General features: G+C 28.8%; 1 protein-coding gene across 1 annotated transcript; it reads right to left on the bottom strand.

Moving 5' to 3' along the window:
• Window positions 1-5464: 5464 nt before the first annotated feature.
• LOC145846838 (uncharacterized) lies at window positions 5465-16625 on the bottom strand. Its single transcript, XM_082953426.1, has 7 exons — window positions 16509-16625; window positions 15730-15817; window positions 14128-14570; window positions 13746-13817; window positions 11072-11119; window positions 9342-9413; window positions 5465-6074 (listed from the first exon to the last, which is right to left on the bottom strand). The coding sequence occupies exons 3-7, from the start codon at window positions 14566-14568 to the stop codon at window positions 5511-5513; spliced, it is 1197 nt and encodes a 398-aa protein (XP_082809552.1). The 5' UTR covers window positions 14569-14570; window positions 15730-15817; window positions 16509-16625; the 3' UTR covers window positions 5465-5510.
• Window positions 16626-16631: the final 6 nt, after the last annotated feature.

The raw sequence follows: 16631 nt of genomic DNA, 5'->3' as shown, positions 1-16631 counted from the left end.
AGTGTACAATAATGTTTAAATGTATAGTATAAATTTGATGAAAAAGTATATTATTAACAAAATAATCGTTTTTTACTATATCTACAAAACTAAATAAGTCAATAGTACCTAGATAGTGTTATACGACTGTTTTACAAATTGTTATAACATAGAACTATTGTTTTATCTTGAAACACTTTATACTTTCTAAATAGAAAAGAGATAAATATTTTTTTAGGACTTAAAGAAAACAAACTAAAATATATCAAAAAAAAGTATTAAATTGAAGTTGAGCCTTGTAAAAGCTTCAATTGGTCAGTTAACAATATATTTATTTTAGCTAATTCACTTTAAAGTAAAGCCAATTTCTTAATGTCCAAATCCTTTTAAAGATTATATTCATTTTATAACTTGATAAGTAATACATATCATAGGAATTTAATAATTTCGTACTTAACACATATTACGTTAATGAATTTTGAAGTTTATGTTAAATATTTTAATTTATCGACTCGTAAAAGTTATTAAAAAATGCTAGAACTAGGTTTCTATCAATGTTTTTATTTGTTGAGTGTCGAATTAGACATTTATAAGTGATAAATAGCGGAGCTAATGCTAAAATCTTTCAGTTTTGAAAATTTTAGAAGTAACCGCACAGCTGTGCTAGTGAATCCAAATACGAGTAGCTTAGAAGTATTTCGTTAGATTAAAAGTTTATAATAGCGTTGATCTATAATGAAAAAACAATAAACAGTATTTTTTAAACAATTTCAGTAAATTTAAACTTCTGAGTAATTTGTTTACTATAATAAATAATCAATAGTTAAAAAAAACTATTGATTACAACCTTTTTTTTTAGTCGGTTTAAACTACAATTAGGTGATAATAGTAACTGTTGTAAATATTTAATTTTACAAAATAAATTTACAACATTAAACTAAGTTTAATTTACTTAATGTACTTTAAAAACAAGATTATTACTAATCATAAGACACTTTAAAAGTTTTTTATACACCAGGTTCTTTGATCCAAATTTTTGCACTTTGATTTTTCATTGTGTTTAATAAACTTAATTTTTTTTAAACTGTCGTAATTAGTCTAGTTCTATCTACATAGAAAAATGAAACTATTAATTAGGGTAATGCATAAAAAAAAGTAGTCAAAACTTTACCCAACCTAAACAATTTCTTATATTGTTTTTAAAGTCAACTTTAGTAATTTGCAAAACTTATTATAACAATTTTTTATTCTCAGTAAAATATTATTTAATGTATTTGTTAGAAAAAAAGTATTTTTCTAATTCTAACATGTTTAAGAACTTTGGTTTTCAGTAACTTATTTTAAAGTAAACCATACCAATGGCTAATAAAACATAAAAAATTGATTGAATGGTTTTTTAATGGTTTTAAAGTAAATTAAGCTAATTATTTAAAATCTATACTGGAAAAGTGACTTTGCTAAACTTGAATTATACTATAGTCTAATGTAAATTAATGTTTGTTAAATCTTTATAAAAATTTCTGAAACTTTTTTCATTTTAATGTTAAGTCTAATGAAGTACATTTATTTTAGTAGTAATTTTAAACAAACTTAAGAATGTTAAACGTAAACCATACATGTTTAAATGTATTAGCCTTCGGACTTTGAAACACTGAAAAAATTAAATTTACTGGCTTCATATGTTTTGGCTTTTACTTTAGTACTAAAACTAAGATCTTTTTGTAGTCTTTTTTTATGTTTTATAAACATATTTAGTTGAAAAAGAGGTATCAAAATACCTTAATTTTATTGTTTGCAATGAAAATGTAATGTTCAGATACTTACAATGAACTATACTTATGTTTTTGATATGCTAAAAACATTAGTTAACATAGGTAAATAATAAATTTAATTTTAATTTTTTAAAAACTTCATTACTAAATTTAATTTTCAGCAGTAGAAACATTTTAAGAACTGTTTTATTTCTTATATTGTTTAAAGTTTACCTATTCTGAATTTTATTTTGTTTATAACTGTTTTATTCCTTAAGGTTTGAAAAAATATATACTCATAGCTGAAATTATTCAAATATACTCAGTTTTAGTTCTTTTTTTATGGATTAAGTTAAAAGCAAAAATAATTTTATAATTACAAAAAGATAGTTTTTGATTAATGCAGCACTAAATAGAATGCTTTAAATTTCTTAGTTTTACGTTAAAGCGTGGTATTATACTGATATTCAAACAATTTATAATGAAAGAAGTAATAAGTTAAATTCTCAACTTGCACACAAAACATCAAGACACTTAAGTCAGATAATTCTAGGTAAGTTATGAGAGTATTAAACAAATTTAAGCATTTTAAAAAACTTTTTTACATAAATTTTGACCTTAAACTTCCAAAAATGAATACACATTACTTTTTTTAAAGGTAAATTTTAAAAGAAAGCAATGTAAATGACTTATAAGCTGTCATTTAAAGCATTGAGCTAAACGATAAGGCATGTGCTTGCAGGTGCAGCGTATTAACTGCTCAAAAGTATAGCTTAATAGTCTACCTGGTATAACAGCCACAAGCAAAGGCTTACATGTGTATTACTATTTATTACTGCTTCTATATTTTAGCGTACTTTAAGGAAAACAGTTTATGTTTAAAAATGCTGTTAATATTTCAATTTTGTATACTACTTTAGATACTATAAACATTTTTTATCTGAAACAATACAAAACTTTCATCTTTAATAACATTGACCTTAAGAGGAAAAAGTAAGTAATAACATAATTAATTATGTTATTATCTGCAGTCTGTAAAATAAATTTAAGACGGTTAATTTATGTATTAAATATTCATAAGCAGTCATAAAAGTTCAAATAAATCTAAAATAAGCAAAGTTGTCTGGTTTGATTGCGAAACAGTTTTGCTTGTTAGCCCCTAAGTTTAAACCGCATAAGTTAATTGTTAGACGAATCGAAAGGTGAGGCGCCACAGCTTTTGTTTCAGACGGTTTTTGTTTAATTACGTCATTGTTAGTGAACATCACGGAACTCGCAAAGTTTTTGTGACAACAATTATGTTTTGGCTACTACAGATTTAGTTTGGTCATTAAAACTTTTAATTTAAACTCTTTGTAATTTGTTTTTTTTTCCTGATGGCTAGCAGGTCAATAAAGAGCTAGCTACAAAGCTAAATCAATTCATTGAGTACAACCAAGTTAAGAAAAACAAGATGAATCAAGCATAGCCATTTTCTGTTTAGAGGTACACACAGAGTGTAAAAAACTTTTGTTATGGTAATCACTCCGAATAAAAAGTTTTGATGTAGTTGACAACATTTAGTATGTTTCGCAAACAAATTTTTGTTGGGTGTATATAAGTTAATAAAATGATTACTCATTAGCGATTGTTTATCTGTAAACGCTTTAAAATGTCTATACGTAAAACTTAAACAAATGAAAGAATTGTTTTTTTTAATTATAAATCAATTCTTTTATTTTCTAAGTGTTTTACTATATTTTCTGTATGCTTTATTCGTGTGAAAAAAAAAAGAATTTTAATGGATATGTGTTAAAATATTGCAACTCTTAATTTTTTTTAATCATTTTCGAAAGAAGATTTAAAAGTTTTAATTTAAGAAGAAAATATAGATGTATAAACTTTGAAGTTAGAGGAACAGAGCATAAACAAGTTTAAACTTACATTGAAATAGTTTATTTATCACAAATACTTTTAAAACCTATCAAATTTGTTAAGTAAAAAAGGCTTTTTGTACCTCATTTCGTATCTTACTTGAATAATAATTACGAGGTTTTAATAACCAAAACTTAATAACTATTCGGTATTAGTTTAAAAAAATTTTCATTAGTAAAATACTTAAAAAATGGGTAAGTAATAAATGTAATCAAGTAACTAGTTTTCGTCTAAAATTCTTTATTTTACTAGATTAAGCAAAATAAGAAGACTTCAGATTAAAAATAAGAAAACTATCTTCATAACTATTAGAACTTAAATTTGTTATAAATGCACATGTCAAAATTAAAGCTTAATTTGCACAAACAACTACTTTTAAAAACTTACTTTAAATGTTTCATCTTTAATGATATTATAATTAAAAGTACAGTTCTCAGCATTTAGTTTATTTTAGCATTTAATCAATTGTAAGAAAAACATTAGTAAAAATTATTTTGTGGTATCTACCTAGTACTAAGATTTTATGAACTACTATATTACTTTTTTTTTTCTATTCAGTCAAGTTCAAAAAATTTATAGTGTTGCGACGGTTAAAGAGTATTTATTTAGTACTTTTTAAAGTTCAACCTACTCAAACTTTAGTATTTTGTTTTGGGTTGCTAATAGTTGTTTACATAGTTTTTAAACTAGCAAAAAACATTTATACTTTGACAGTATGCAGAAATGTTTTGTTAGTTTTGTTAATAATCAATTAAACAGCTAATGCAACAATTTTTTTTTTAATTTTACATCTAAGTATATCAAGAAGTAAAATAGTTATATAACTGTACTATTTGATGTTAGCTTTAAAAATAAGAATAACGATTGCTGTAGGTGTTTAATTTTAATGATAAAAAAACAAAAAGGTAATAAATAAACGACACTGACTTCCACAATGATCCTTTAAACATTTTCACTTCACAATAAAAAAGGCATGCAAACATAATTGCTAAGTAACAAAACTTTTAACAAAGCAGAAACAGAAACAGTTTTTTATTCCTTACAAACTTAAAATGTGACTGAATATTACAACAAAATTAACGATTAAGTTCAAAACTCTTTCAAAAAAAGTGGTGTAAGTTTGGTAATTTAATTTTCAATAATGTTTGTATGGTTTTTACACACTTAAATTTTGTTATTTAAGTATATTTTTGTTCGTTTTAATTGTTGTTAACTTTTAAAGCGTGTGAGTTTTAAATTAAACATACTAGATTTATGTTCTTTTGACACTATTGTTGACAAGTTGTTCACGAAGGCACAATCTTCATAATGATCATGCCTTAAACTATTTAACATAAAAGTACGGCTCTTTGGTTTAGTTATATCTCAGCATGATAACTAATCAACTGTTGTTATCTAAACGAAAGCGAAAAAGCAAAAGAAATAAAAAAACAAAAAGTAACAGGCATCAAGTGTATGTACCTATAACAACTAAATCTTAATTCATTTAAAACGAAGTTTTTTTACTCTACTATTTGTAAATTTTTTACTTTGAAAAAGTTTTAGAAGTTTTAAGAACCAGACTTGCAATAGGTTTTATATATTATAACCAAAAATAAGACATGAACTCAATGTACAAACAATGTAAAAAACTGTTTTTGTTATAGCTAGATGTTTCTTTGGAAAAAAAAAAGAAGTGTATAAGCTAGAACGAAAATAAAAAAACTAAATGCAGAATGTGTAAAACTTTTTGGTATTATGTCACAATTAATAAACATTTCAAAGGCCAAACTCGGTCTTCATATAAAATTACTTTTATCATGTTAAGGAAACTGACGCAAGATATCGGAGGTAGCAACTTGCTCACAATTTTCAATCTTTGGAGTATTAGGAGGTAGTGTGCGGTGTTTGCTGCAAGTGATGCTGTTGCTGCATCTCCGCTTGCTGCTGCTGTTGCAACCACAACATGTGCTGCTCGTGCTCTGTCACGGCGACGTTGTGCTGCTGGGGGCCGGTAGAAGACGACGGTGGCGGGTCGAAGGGTCCCATCGAGGAAGGGGAGGGTGAAGGGTGCATGGAGGTTGAAGCGCGGTGCTGGATCGGCTCGTTCTGGTGAGGGACTCCACCTTGGTGCTGCATCTGCATCATCATGGCCACGTTGCTGTCCACGTCTATGTGCGGCATATACTGGCGCAGGAACTCTGTCGGCTGCTGACCCGGCGCTCCCGGATGTAGATGGTGTTGTTGCATTGGGTGAGGCATTCCGGATGGCGGAAAAATGTCGCATGTTGTGTCGACGTTTTGAGCCAGCCTTCCTCCCATGACTGAGGAAGGCTGACAGCACGGGAGCATTGGAATTCCTTGTTGGTTGGAGGTCATGGCCATCATCATCTCGTCGCTCCCGCTGCTGCTCGGACCTTGCATCCCAATTCCCATCGGCATGCCTGTAATCTATAAATAAAAATAGTTATTTAAGTTAGTTTAAAAAAAAAGAATAACAAATTAAGCATTGCAAAACTTTTTAACTGGAAAGAATTTAAACCGCATGCATAAAAATAGTTTAATTTATTCACTTCAGTATAAAAATAGAATTCCGTTGGTGTGCTTAAAGATTAAAGTTCAGAGGGTAAGTAGGTGACTGAGGTGTACGGATCAGAAAAAAAATGTTAGGCAACATATGTTAGCGTCGAGGTGACAGATAATAGAAAGTAAGCGATTAATTATATTTTGCAAACATTGCAGAAATCAATAGTTTTCATTGCAACTGCACTGCTAGTTTGAATAGAAAAAAAAATCGGCAGCAAAGTTACAAACGTTGAAAAATTTAGTAATAAATCTTTGAACTATTTTTAGAACACCTTTAAATGTATTGCTCAGTATCGTTTATTTGAACACCAACTCATACGTACAGTTTCGAAAAAGTAGAGCTAATTATGTATCGAACTATTATTTTTAAGCTTGTGTTATTTTATAAGAAACTGCTATTTTAAGAGTAGGGTTTATAAATATGTTTTATTCAAAAATTTATGGTGCGAAAGAAAACTTTTTTCTGTGGTGTACATTTTTTTGGAAACTGTTTTTAGCTATGAGTTTTTCTTAATTGTTTTAACTTTTAAGTTTTAGGAAAGCTCATGTTTACAAATATATTTAATAACAGAAAACTTTATTTTGATAACATTTTTAATTTAAAACTATATATCAATGTACATGCAATTCACACTAATTTAATCTTATTAATAGAATAGTACTAGCTATGGTTAAAAAAGGTTAAAAAGGAATGTTTTAATTCTATGTTCTTATAAATAGAATTAAACATTTGAAATAGAAGAATTGAACATGTTGTAATAAACAAAAAATATTTTTCAAAGCATTTTTTTCCACAGTTTAGACAGCTTTTAAATTAGTTTTTTACCATAAATATTATTATTTAAATTATTACAAACTATCCGATACTTAATTAAAAAAGGAGTTTTATTAACTTATCTTTCTATTTAACTATATAGTTAACCTTTTCGATTTGACAAACTGTAGTAAATGTTAATACAATGTTTTTTACAATTAAATATATACATTTTAACTGAGATACCTAGGTACTATATATAAGCCTTGTTTTAAAGTTAAAATACAAATACTTCAATTTTTTTTTGTTATTTATGTATAGGAAAAACATTGATACAAGCTATTAATTTTACATGTACTTAACATTTTTAAAATAGTTGTTTAGTTATAATAAACTAAAAAAACAACAATATAACTATAATCGGCTAAATAAATACTTTTTAAGTATTAAAAAGTCACAAAAGATCTAGAGTATGCTCGAGCATACAAAGAGAACTATTTATTTGTATTTTAAGAACGAATACTTTAATGAGAATTTTTTTAGCTTTTTAAAGTTTCAAATTACTAACTAAACCAATTTTTTTAAGTACTTTTTTTTTATTTAGCTACTTTACAGCTAGATCAAAGTCTTACAATCACTATGTAATAACAAATACTTTTGTATAGGTCAAATGATGATCAATAAATAAGGTTAATCGTAAAAAATTCTTAGTGATTGGAAATACAGCATTGCAAAAAACGAAATAGTTGACAGAACATTTTTAAAAAAGAGTTGGTAATACTGTTTCATGTATATAGTAGAAATATTATTACTACTTTAAATCAAATTATTTTTTCGTTTTTGCTGTGTATCTACAATTAATTTAGATACTTTCATGTTCTTTGATTTTTGTACAAGTAATGTGATTTTTTAAAAACTTTATAAGTAATAATAATTAAACAAATATTGTATCAAAAGTAAATTATTGTTATAACTGTTTAAACATGTTATTTTGTTTCAGAAAAAAAAGTTTCTTGAAAGTTAGTTGTAAGCATTAAAACTGTTTATTCTAATAAGCGAATTAAAATTTTGAGTAAGAAAGGTGTTAAAATATTTTATCGAGAAGTACACTTTTATATAAAAACTTTTTACAGTTTAATACTATACACTTTATGAGTTCATATCTACATTTCCCAGTCACGGTTTATTTTTTGATAAAGCTAAATAAAACTAAGGAATGTTACTTTATATGTTTGTTTTAAATTACTACGTATAAGTTATTTGGTATTTTTTTTTACTTATCAACGAAATAGCATAACTTAACTCTCATACTCTGTAACCACAACTCAATATCTCTAGCACAAAAGACTTCTAAAGTTTTGGCTAAAAATAAATGGTTGAAGACCATTTTTTCAATGTGGCTGCGATGCTAAGTCTGAAAGTACGTGCCAACAACAAAACATGCTGCTGCTACTGACCACACGCATTAAGCAATGCGGCAGCATGAGTCATTTGCAAAACTCTTATGACTTTCACTCACGCGAATGCTCGTCGCAGCCCGCGAGTCAATACATTAACACAAATCAATATGTAATAATAAGTCGACGGAGCGAACCAGTGAAAACGCGCTGCTCGTCTTTTGAAAATATTGGTAGAGGGCTGCTGCGTCGCGTGGATCTCGGTAACAGTGATAAATAATGGCCGGCTCGCACGGTATGGCCGAAATAAACAATGCGAAAATAGAAGCATACACACACGTGCTTAAACTATATGCCAAACGCATTGACAGTTTATTTAAAATTCTTCACTTTCTGTCTGAGGTGATTTATTTCTACATTTTAGTTTTGCCTCATGAAGCCTTAAGCGCGAGTTTTATTTTCGGTATAATCGATAAAATGTTAATTCAATACTTTTCACGTTTTGTAAATGCATGTTTTTTTTTAATAGGCAACAGTGATTCAGGATAGTTTTTATTCGGGAAAACAGTCAAGTGGTAGTAACTTAACTATTAGTTGTTGTAGTAATATAAAAAATAGCTAGAAACAATTATTGTTTTTTTTATTATTAAGATAGTTGTAAAAAACTTAAAAACTGTATTTTTTTATTTTAACTAAAAAGCACTTATAAAAGTAGTGCTTTTTTTATTGATTTTAAGTTCAAAAGCTTTTAACAAGCTAAAAATTATAATAAGTCTGAAACCGCATTACTAAAATACTGTAAAATTTAAAATAACATGTTACATATGTATAAGTAGACTGTTTTGACATTTATCTACGATTTATCATAGTTGTATCTATTTAAAAACTACGATATGAAGCCCAGTTTAACTGCGAACTTAATCAAAAATAAAGTTCTGATTGTGACAACAAACAAAAAGTTCACAAAGATAAGCTACTAACCATGTTCTGCTGCTGGAGCTGTCTGATGTGTGCGTCCTGGCTCCTGTTGAAACCCTCGTACATTTCTGGTGGCTGTTATAAAATAAAAAGGTGATAATAACCAATTGACAGTATAGCAGTTTTAAGATTTAGTAGAGAGTTTTGTTTTTATACAGAAACGTTTACGGTACGAAACAAAATATACTAGGTACGGTTTATTAAAATGTAAACTGAAATACACTTTTTTGTAAATAATGCTATTCTATTCCATATTTTAATTTGTTTTAAAGTTTTTAGATAAATAAAAGCTTACAGTGATAAAAGCTTACAGTGATAGATTAAGTTTAGTTTAAAAACGCTAGTTATAAAAATATCAAAAGTGCGTCTTTATTAAATGGCGTCTCTGGCTAATTTTAGTGATGTCGTTTAAAAACAAATTAAATAGCTTCTTACTAAAAAAGAGTATTGATTAGTACTTAAACCACTTTGTAAAATATTTTAAAAACAGTTGCTAGGTTTATTTAATAGTAGTTCATAATCTTTTGAAAATGCTTTGTTTATTTTGATAAACTAAAAAAACCATCAATAGTTCAACAATATTTTATTTTTAAAAGAGTTAATTTAACTTGGCCAAAACTTTTTCTTGTTTACAAAGTAACTAGTTTCATAGTGTTAAAAGGAATTGCCAAACTAGTATACTTAAAACTACATAATAGTTGATGAAAACTACTTGGTCACGCTAATGTAACTTTGTAGAACTTATAAAAATAGCTGGACCTCGGAACAAATACGTTACTCTGTTCAGTATTTCAGTTGTTTTCAAATAATTACAACGTAAACAGTATGAAATCGAACTACATCAGTGAGCAAAAGGGTTAGCAGATACAAGCTAGCAAGTATACGGGGGCCTGCTCGAAACGCTGATGCACAATTATGTGCGGTTGCCTGGAAATCGATAAGCCGGCTGAATTTAGCCTCAGTCCGATATCATTGCAGTAGCGTCCGTGTTACCATAGCAAAAGTCATCAGCGTTATCTATCGACTGGCCGCTTGCTCGCGCGTTGCTACATGCTTGCCTCGCGACCAGATGGCCCTTTTAACTGTCTACCTTTGCATAGAGCAGCAACGACTTACTGATGATGAACGCTCGATTTTGAACATATGTCGCCACGGTGATTATGGCCGTTGCTACGGCAACGATCCACGATACCAAACAATGTCTTTTATTTTCGATTACCGTTTTGCATTTTTGTTGTCGATTTACTTCGACATGATTAGAAGTACAAGCGGGAAAGTCGTACTTATTTGCTTTAGATTTATCACTGATCATAAATTTTGATCTTTTAAATTTAAACGGTTTCGAAGCTTGCTGCTTTTACAAATGTTAAAGGCTATATAGAGGAGTTTTTAAAAGTGTCACATGTGTACAGACAATTTTTTTCTCTTAGTTTAAACTTTTGCAAGTTTGGTCTTCCTTTGATAGTAGACTTATATATTAACCTTTTAGGCATAAGTTACTACTATTTTATTAATTCTTAACAATGTAATTTTTTCTATAACCAATAAAAGTCCATTAATTGTACAAGAAATTATATTTTGCGAAATCTATAAAAACATTTCAGGCTTGAAAAAAAATTCTACAAGTTCATTAACTAACTTAAGTTTTATAGAACGTTGACATTAATGACAGAGAGAACTAGAAAGTTTACTTTTATACTTATAAAAATTTTTGAAGAATTAAAAAAGCTTACCCATTTTCGTGGTCTACCGCGTGGCCTTTTTGGAGGTCGTTCAATTCTCTGTATAAAATAAAACTTTTGAAGGTTTTTAATACTTTATACAGAAACTTTATCATAATTTCAAGTTTATTAAACAGTATTTTATAAAGTAAAAGCTATTAAAGTATCAATGTTAGAAGATCGGTAATGAAATTAATTTTATAAAGATTGTTGTTTTATAAACAATTGAAATAAAATTGATTTTTTTAATTTGAAATTACAAGTTAATTTTTTTTTAATTTATTAAAGATCCAACAAACAATTTTTATCGGAAAACTGAACAAAAATTGAAAAAATCAAAAATACACAAAACAAGTTAGATTAAACTATTGTCTTTTTTGTACACAAACAAACTACGATAAACAATAAAGGTTTAATTAGCGATCGTAGTAAGAGTCAGTCGTTACGTCACAATAATCAAATGTCAGATTAGCAGCGCAGAGTGGAATCATAAGCGCAAAGTTGTTTGTTTGACCACAATCACAAATGACAAAGAAGAACGTCACTAGCACACGAAATTCGTGTAATTAATTCAGAGAGTGATTGTTAAGCTGTGTGCGCAAATTGGTGCATACAACACATGCAAAACCTCTACTCGCTAGTTTAGTCTAAGTTTATAGCTTTAGACACCTTTGTAGACGCAAAATATAATCCCGTTCGTGTTGATTTCGGCAGACTAATTTTTAATTGCTTTTCGTCACTTTTGCTAACGAGCTCGTAGCTACGAGCAAATTTAACGCGATAGCTTGACCTGGTAAACTCAAAAGCTCATTGACTTTCACGCGGATTAAGCGAAAACAATGATAAATATCAACGAACTACCGTTTTAAGGTCAGTATAGGTGTAAACTAGTGCTTATAAAACTTTGAAATAAAATTTTAATCCACTCATCTTGATCTAAAAGTTGGCGCCGTCGGACGCAAGTGTTAAATTTTAGCAAATATATACATTTCTGTTTTTTGTCTAATGTTTAACCTTTCAAATTTTGTTAAAGCTAATATTTAAGTGTGCCTTTCTTTTTAATAGTTTGTATTTAAGTACAATAGCTGCTTTTAATGTACTGCTAGTTTTATTTTTGATCGCATATTATTATAGTTTAGATAAGTAGACTGATTGGCGCTGTTTTTACATCTTTTATAAAAATTAAAACCTTGTGATGTTAGAATAATTAATGATTCATGAAATTTTAAATATTAAATTTAAACATTACTTTTCTCTTTAATGCTGCTATGCTAAGTCATACTTAAATAAAACTAAAAGCATTTAAATTTCTACAACAAATTAAACTTGTTTCAAATCAAAACTATTGATCGATTTTTTTAAACCTAACATTTACTAGGCATTTAAACATAGATAGCTTAATAATAAAAATCAAAGCTTTATAAATAGAATTATTGTAAAAAAATAAAATTTGATCCAATTATCGTAATTGAGTGTTAAAACTCGAGAAAAAACAAGTCTTTTTAGAACAACTTGTAGCTGAGTTTATTCAAAAATTAGTTTGGATAGTAAAAAATAAATTCGTAACATTCAACATCAAAATTAAGTTATTTTGTAAAATTTGGGTTTACTTTTTAAATTTTATAACATTCACGTAAAAAAACTTTTACGACATATATTTAAAACCAACACATCTTAAATTAGAACTTTACGACATTAATTAGACTGCGCCAAAAGATACTTGGGCACTTTATATTATAAAAATTAGTTTTCAATATTTTTTTAAACTAACACTTACAACAATTAAGATTATAAAATAAGAAATTTTAAAACCCTTACAATTTGTAGCATGCAAAACTTTATAAGACTACAAAACACAAATCAGTATGCTATTATAAAACACTTACCGCTGTGTCTTTTTGCTGCTTTTTCGTCATTCAGAAGCGAAGCCATGTAAAAGTAAAACATTCAAATAAGAAAGTGTTAGTTTTTCGTTTATAAAAAATAATTAAATTAAACCATATCCATGTAAATTAGCATCCCGTAAAACAAATAAATTTTGCGCTAAAAGCTTTTCATATAAATAAAATTTCGTTGTGTGCGAGCTCTAAAAACACATCGACGAAACAAAAGCTCATGCAAAATTAATTGGTTAATAAGGCAGGTAGGGTAGTACACTGGTCAGAATAATTAGTATTTAAGCCGGCTATCAGCCATCCACCGGCAATATGTCGTTTTGAGGAGTCAGGGTTAGCCGACGCAGTCTACGAGTCGCCAGCCATCACAACTTAAAGGCAGCAGTTTTGTCTTTACCGTTTTGTTTTTGCTGTTTTACCAATCATCTTTTAGTTGGCGATACAATCAAACTACGCAACGCACTTAAATTAGTTTTTACTTTTTATTTAGTTTTGGCCACCTACATACGCTTTTTCCTTAGCTATAACTAACACAACTATTTTTGAGTGATCTTGTATACTTTTTTATCAATAAAATATTCGATAAGTTACCTTGTAAGTTTTTAGATTACATTTTTTACTTTAAATCAAAGTTCCCGTAAATTTTTAAGTTAATATTGTTCAGCATTGTAATGATAAACATGCTTTACTATACCTCAAAAATTAAAAAAATTATAATAATTAAACGTTTTTTAAATAAAAACTATATTAATTGCCACTAAATTTTGTATTTTTTATTAACGACGGCTTACCTTTCTTGGACGTTTATTTTTTGAACCTTTTGGTCTTCCCCGCGGTCTACTCATACCAGTTTGCTTTAAAGGCTGTAAATTTTATTAGTAAATAAAAAGCTGCAAACTTCAAGTTATTTTTAAAATCAAGTTTAAAATACTTGTTTCTATTCTTTAATAAAGTATTCTCAATGTTTATCTATATAAAAGTCTATTGAAACAAATACAACATCTGAGTTTATTTATATACACACTTTATTAATAAGTACTTATGTGAAATGTTCGGTCTAATTGTAGGCAGTTTTTGGTAAGTTAAACGTATAAATGTAAAAATTTTGTACTATTTGCTACTTATGTAAATTAGCGGAAAGTGTTACAATTATATATTCAAAATTGTACTAACATGCAAACGCGGCCTTCCAAATCCTCCCCGCATCACTGCAAGCTCGCCCCCCTCCCCCATATCGCCCATTCCCATGTGGTGGGGTAGCTGGTACATGTGCTGGCCACCGCTCGGCCCGGCCCCCATTTGGTCGTAATACATGCCGTGGTCCGGGTCCACCTTGGGCAGCATCAGGTTGTCGGGGTGCTGCTGGGGATGAGGGTGGTCCTGCTGCTGCTGGTGATGGGCGTGCTTCGATGCTTCGTACTGCTGGTGAGCGTACTCCTGCATGAGGGACGCCTCGTCTCGTTGCTGCGGGTGCATCTGCGCGCTTTGCTGGTGAATGAGGTGCTGACCGTGCTCAATCATGCTCGGCGGTGTCGATTGTTGTGAGTGTGGTTGCTGTTGAATTGGACCCTGACTACCTTCGCTTTGCTTCTGATCTGGTGTATCTTCGTTCATTCCTGATGAAAAGCTTGTTAATTAGATAGCAGGTTAAAAAATTTGTTTAGAAATTTTAAATACTGAAGTATAACGTTTTTGCAAAGCGTTTTTGTTTACATTGAATTCAAAGAATTCACAGTACTGTTTAGTAAACTAAATAAACATTTTCACAGTTGCAAGCTTGAAATTTGCGCGCTTTGGTGTGAAATCGCCGGACGAAACGTCGATTTGTAGCAAAACAGAGCGGTGAAGGCCGCGCGTGAAGCGAGCTGCAAAGTTCGAAGAAGTAGCGATATGTTGTCGTTGATCAATTATAGATGGCGTCAATCTTCATCGGCCGTTCAGGGTGACAACCCTGTCATCAATTTACCGCCTCCGCCACTTTTGTAATTGTTGCTAATTGCGTGCGCTTAAACAATTTGTCGTGAAACTAAAATTAATGTTCGCGTTTAAACGTAAAAGTTCGTAAATAAACAAAAGTCCATGAGAATTCGCTGCGAAAAATAAGTAAAAGTTTCAAATATCTTTGAAAAAAACGTAATTTAAGCTGCCGCATCTTTTCAACTCAATGAAAAAATAAAATACTAAAACAAATAATTTTTTTAACATTAGTTTCGCTAAATTGAATTTTTGATGTGATTTAAGCAAAACATACGAACTGGAATTTATACGACGGCGTGTGAATTTTTTTTATCCAAGTTTGTTTCTTTAGTATGAATAAAAAAAACTGTCAGAACTAGTCTTAATAGTATAGATAATCTACAATCTCATCTGATATTCAATAATAGTGCATAATTACCCATATTTTAAATATTTAAGTAGCGGTTTTAAAGTTCGATGAGAAAAGTATTTTGCTTTCTTAGCTCATTTTAAAACCTGGTATATGATAAAACATCTGAATTGGTTTAGTATTAAACTAAAACTTAACAAAAAACTTTGTTTTGAAATCGTACTTTACTTAATGATACAAATCATTAAGTTGGTTTGTATCTATATTTGCTCATTTTAGTATTAATATATCTAGTTATTTAATGATTACATACATTTATTTCTAAGGGATAAATAGTTGTTTTACAAAATATCAGCTTATTTTATTAGTCAATAGTTTACTTCTTATTTTATCTACATATTACAATAATCAAGTCTATCAATCTAGTTTAATCAAATAGTACCACTCACCGTCTTAAGTTTCATACGAAGTTGTTTGTTTTTAGTGGATGACAAAAAGTAGAATATTACAAAATTCTAGAATGGTCAAGTTTGATACCTGCACAATATTTGTTCATAGTAACTTTAGTGTTTGAAAACTTAAAAGATATATAATTTATCTTGAGACTAATTAGAAATTTTAAAAAGCTTATATTACAACGTATGTTGCTAAAGAAATATTAAGGGGTCGATATATTGAGATGTCACAAGAAAACCACAGTAAATACATCAGAAAGCACAAAAACGCAAAGTAAAGCAAACATAGATAACATTGGCGATAAGATTTAGACATAATCTTTACATTTAAAACTTTAATAACTTCCTCAGCGAGAATTAACGGGTAGCCGATCAGTTTAAATAACATATCGTCTGTGTTAGCTAAAACCTGTCCTTATTATAAAGTCGTTTAATTGCATAGGAAGATTGCGGAATATTAAAGTTTACAAGCCCACCTACTAAGTAGTTTAAATTTTCTCAAAAGGTTATTCTTTATCTCTGAAACGCTGTTTAAAGTTTTATACGAGTCTTGTACCGAAAATAATTAACTTACCGTCCAAAAAACTATAAAAACTAATTAAAATGCAATAAGCTCTTTGTAAATTTGCTAATAGATTTACAGTAATTTGATAAGATGAACTATAAAGTATAAAAAGTATCTATTTTCAATATCACATTGTTTTGCTTGTTTAATAGAATTGTATAAGCGAACATTTACGTTGATTTATTCCGTAAAATAGTATAAAAATAACCTTACTGTACGCTTGTTGAAAAAATACAGTTCTATCAGCAGTCATTTCAAATCAGAAGCACCAGTTAGAATTATCTCAACAGCTCCAGTTTTTACAAGTTTGTTTAATATCAAAACTGTTAAT

This window comes from Thalia democratica, chromosome 1 (assembly GCF_965202585.1).
Source record: "Thalia democratica chromosome 1, ktThaDemo2.hap1.1, whole genome shotgun sequence".
In the NCBI taxonomy this organism is placed as follows: Eukaryota; Metazoa; Chordata; class Thaliacea; order Salpida; family Salpidae; genus Thalia; species Thalia democratica.
This window is presented reverse-complemented; position numbering and strand designations above follow the sequence as displayed.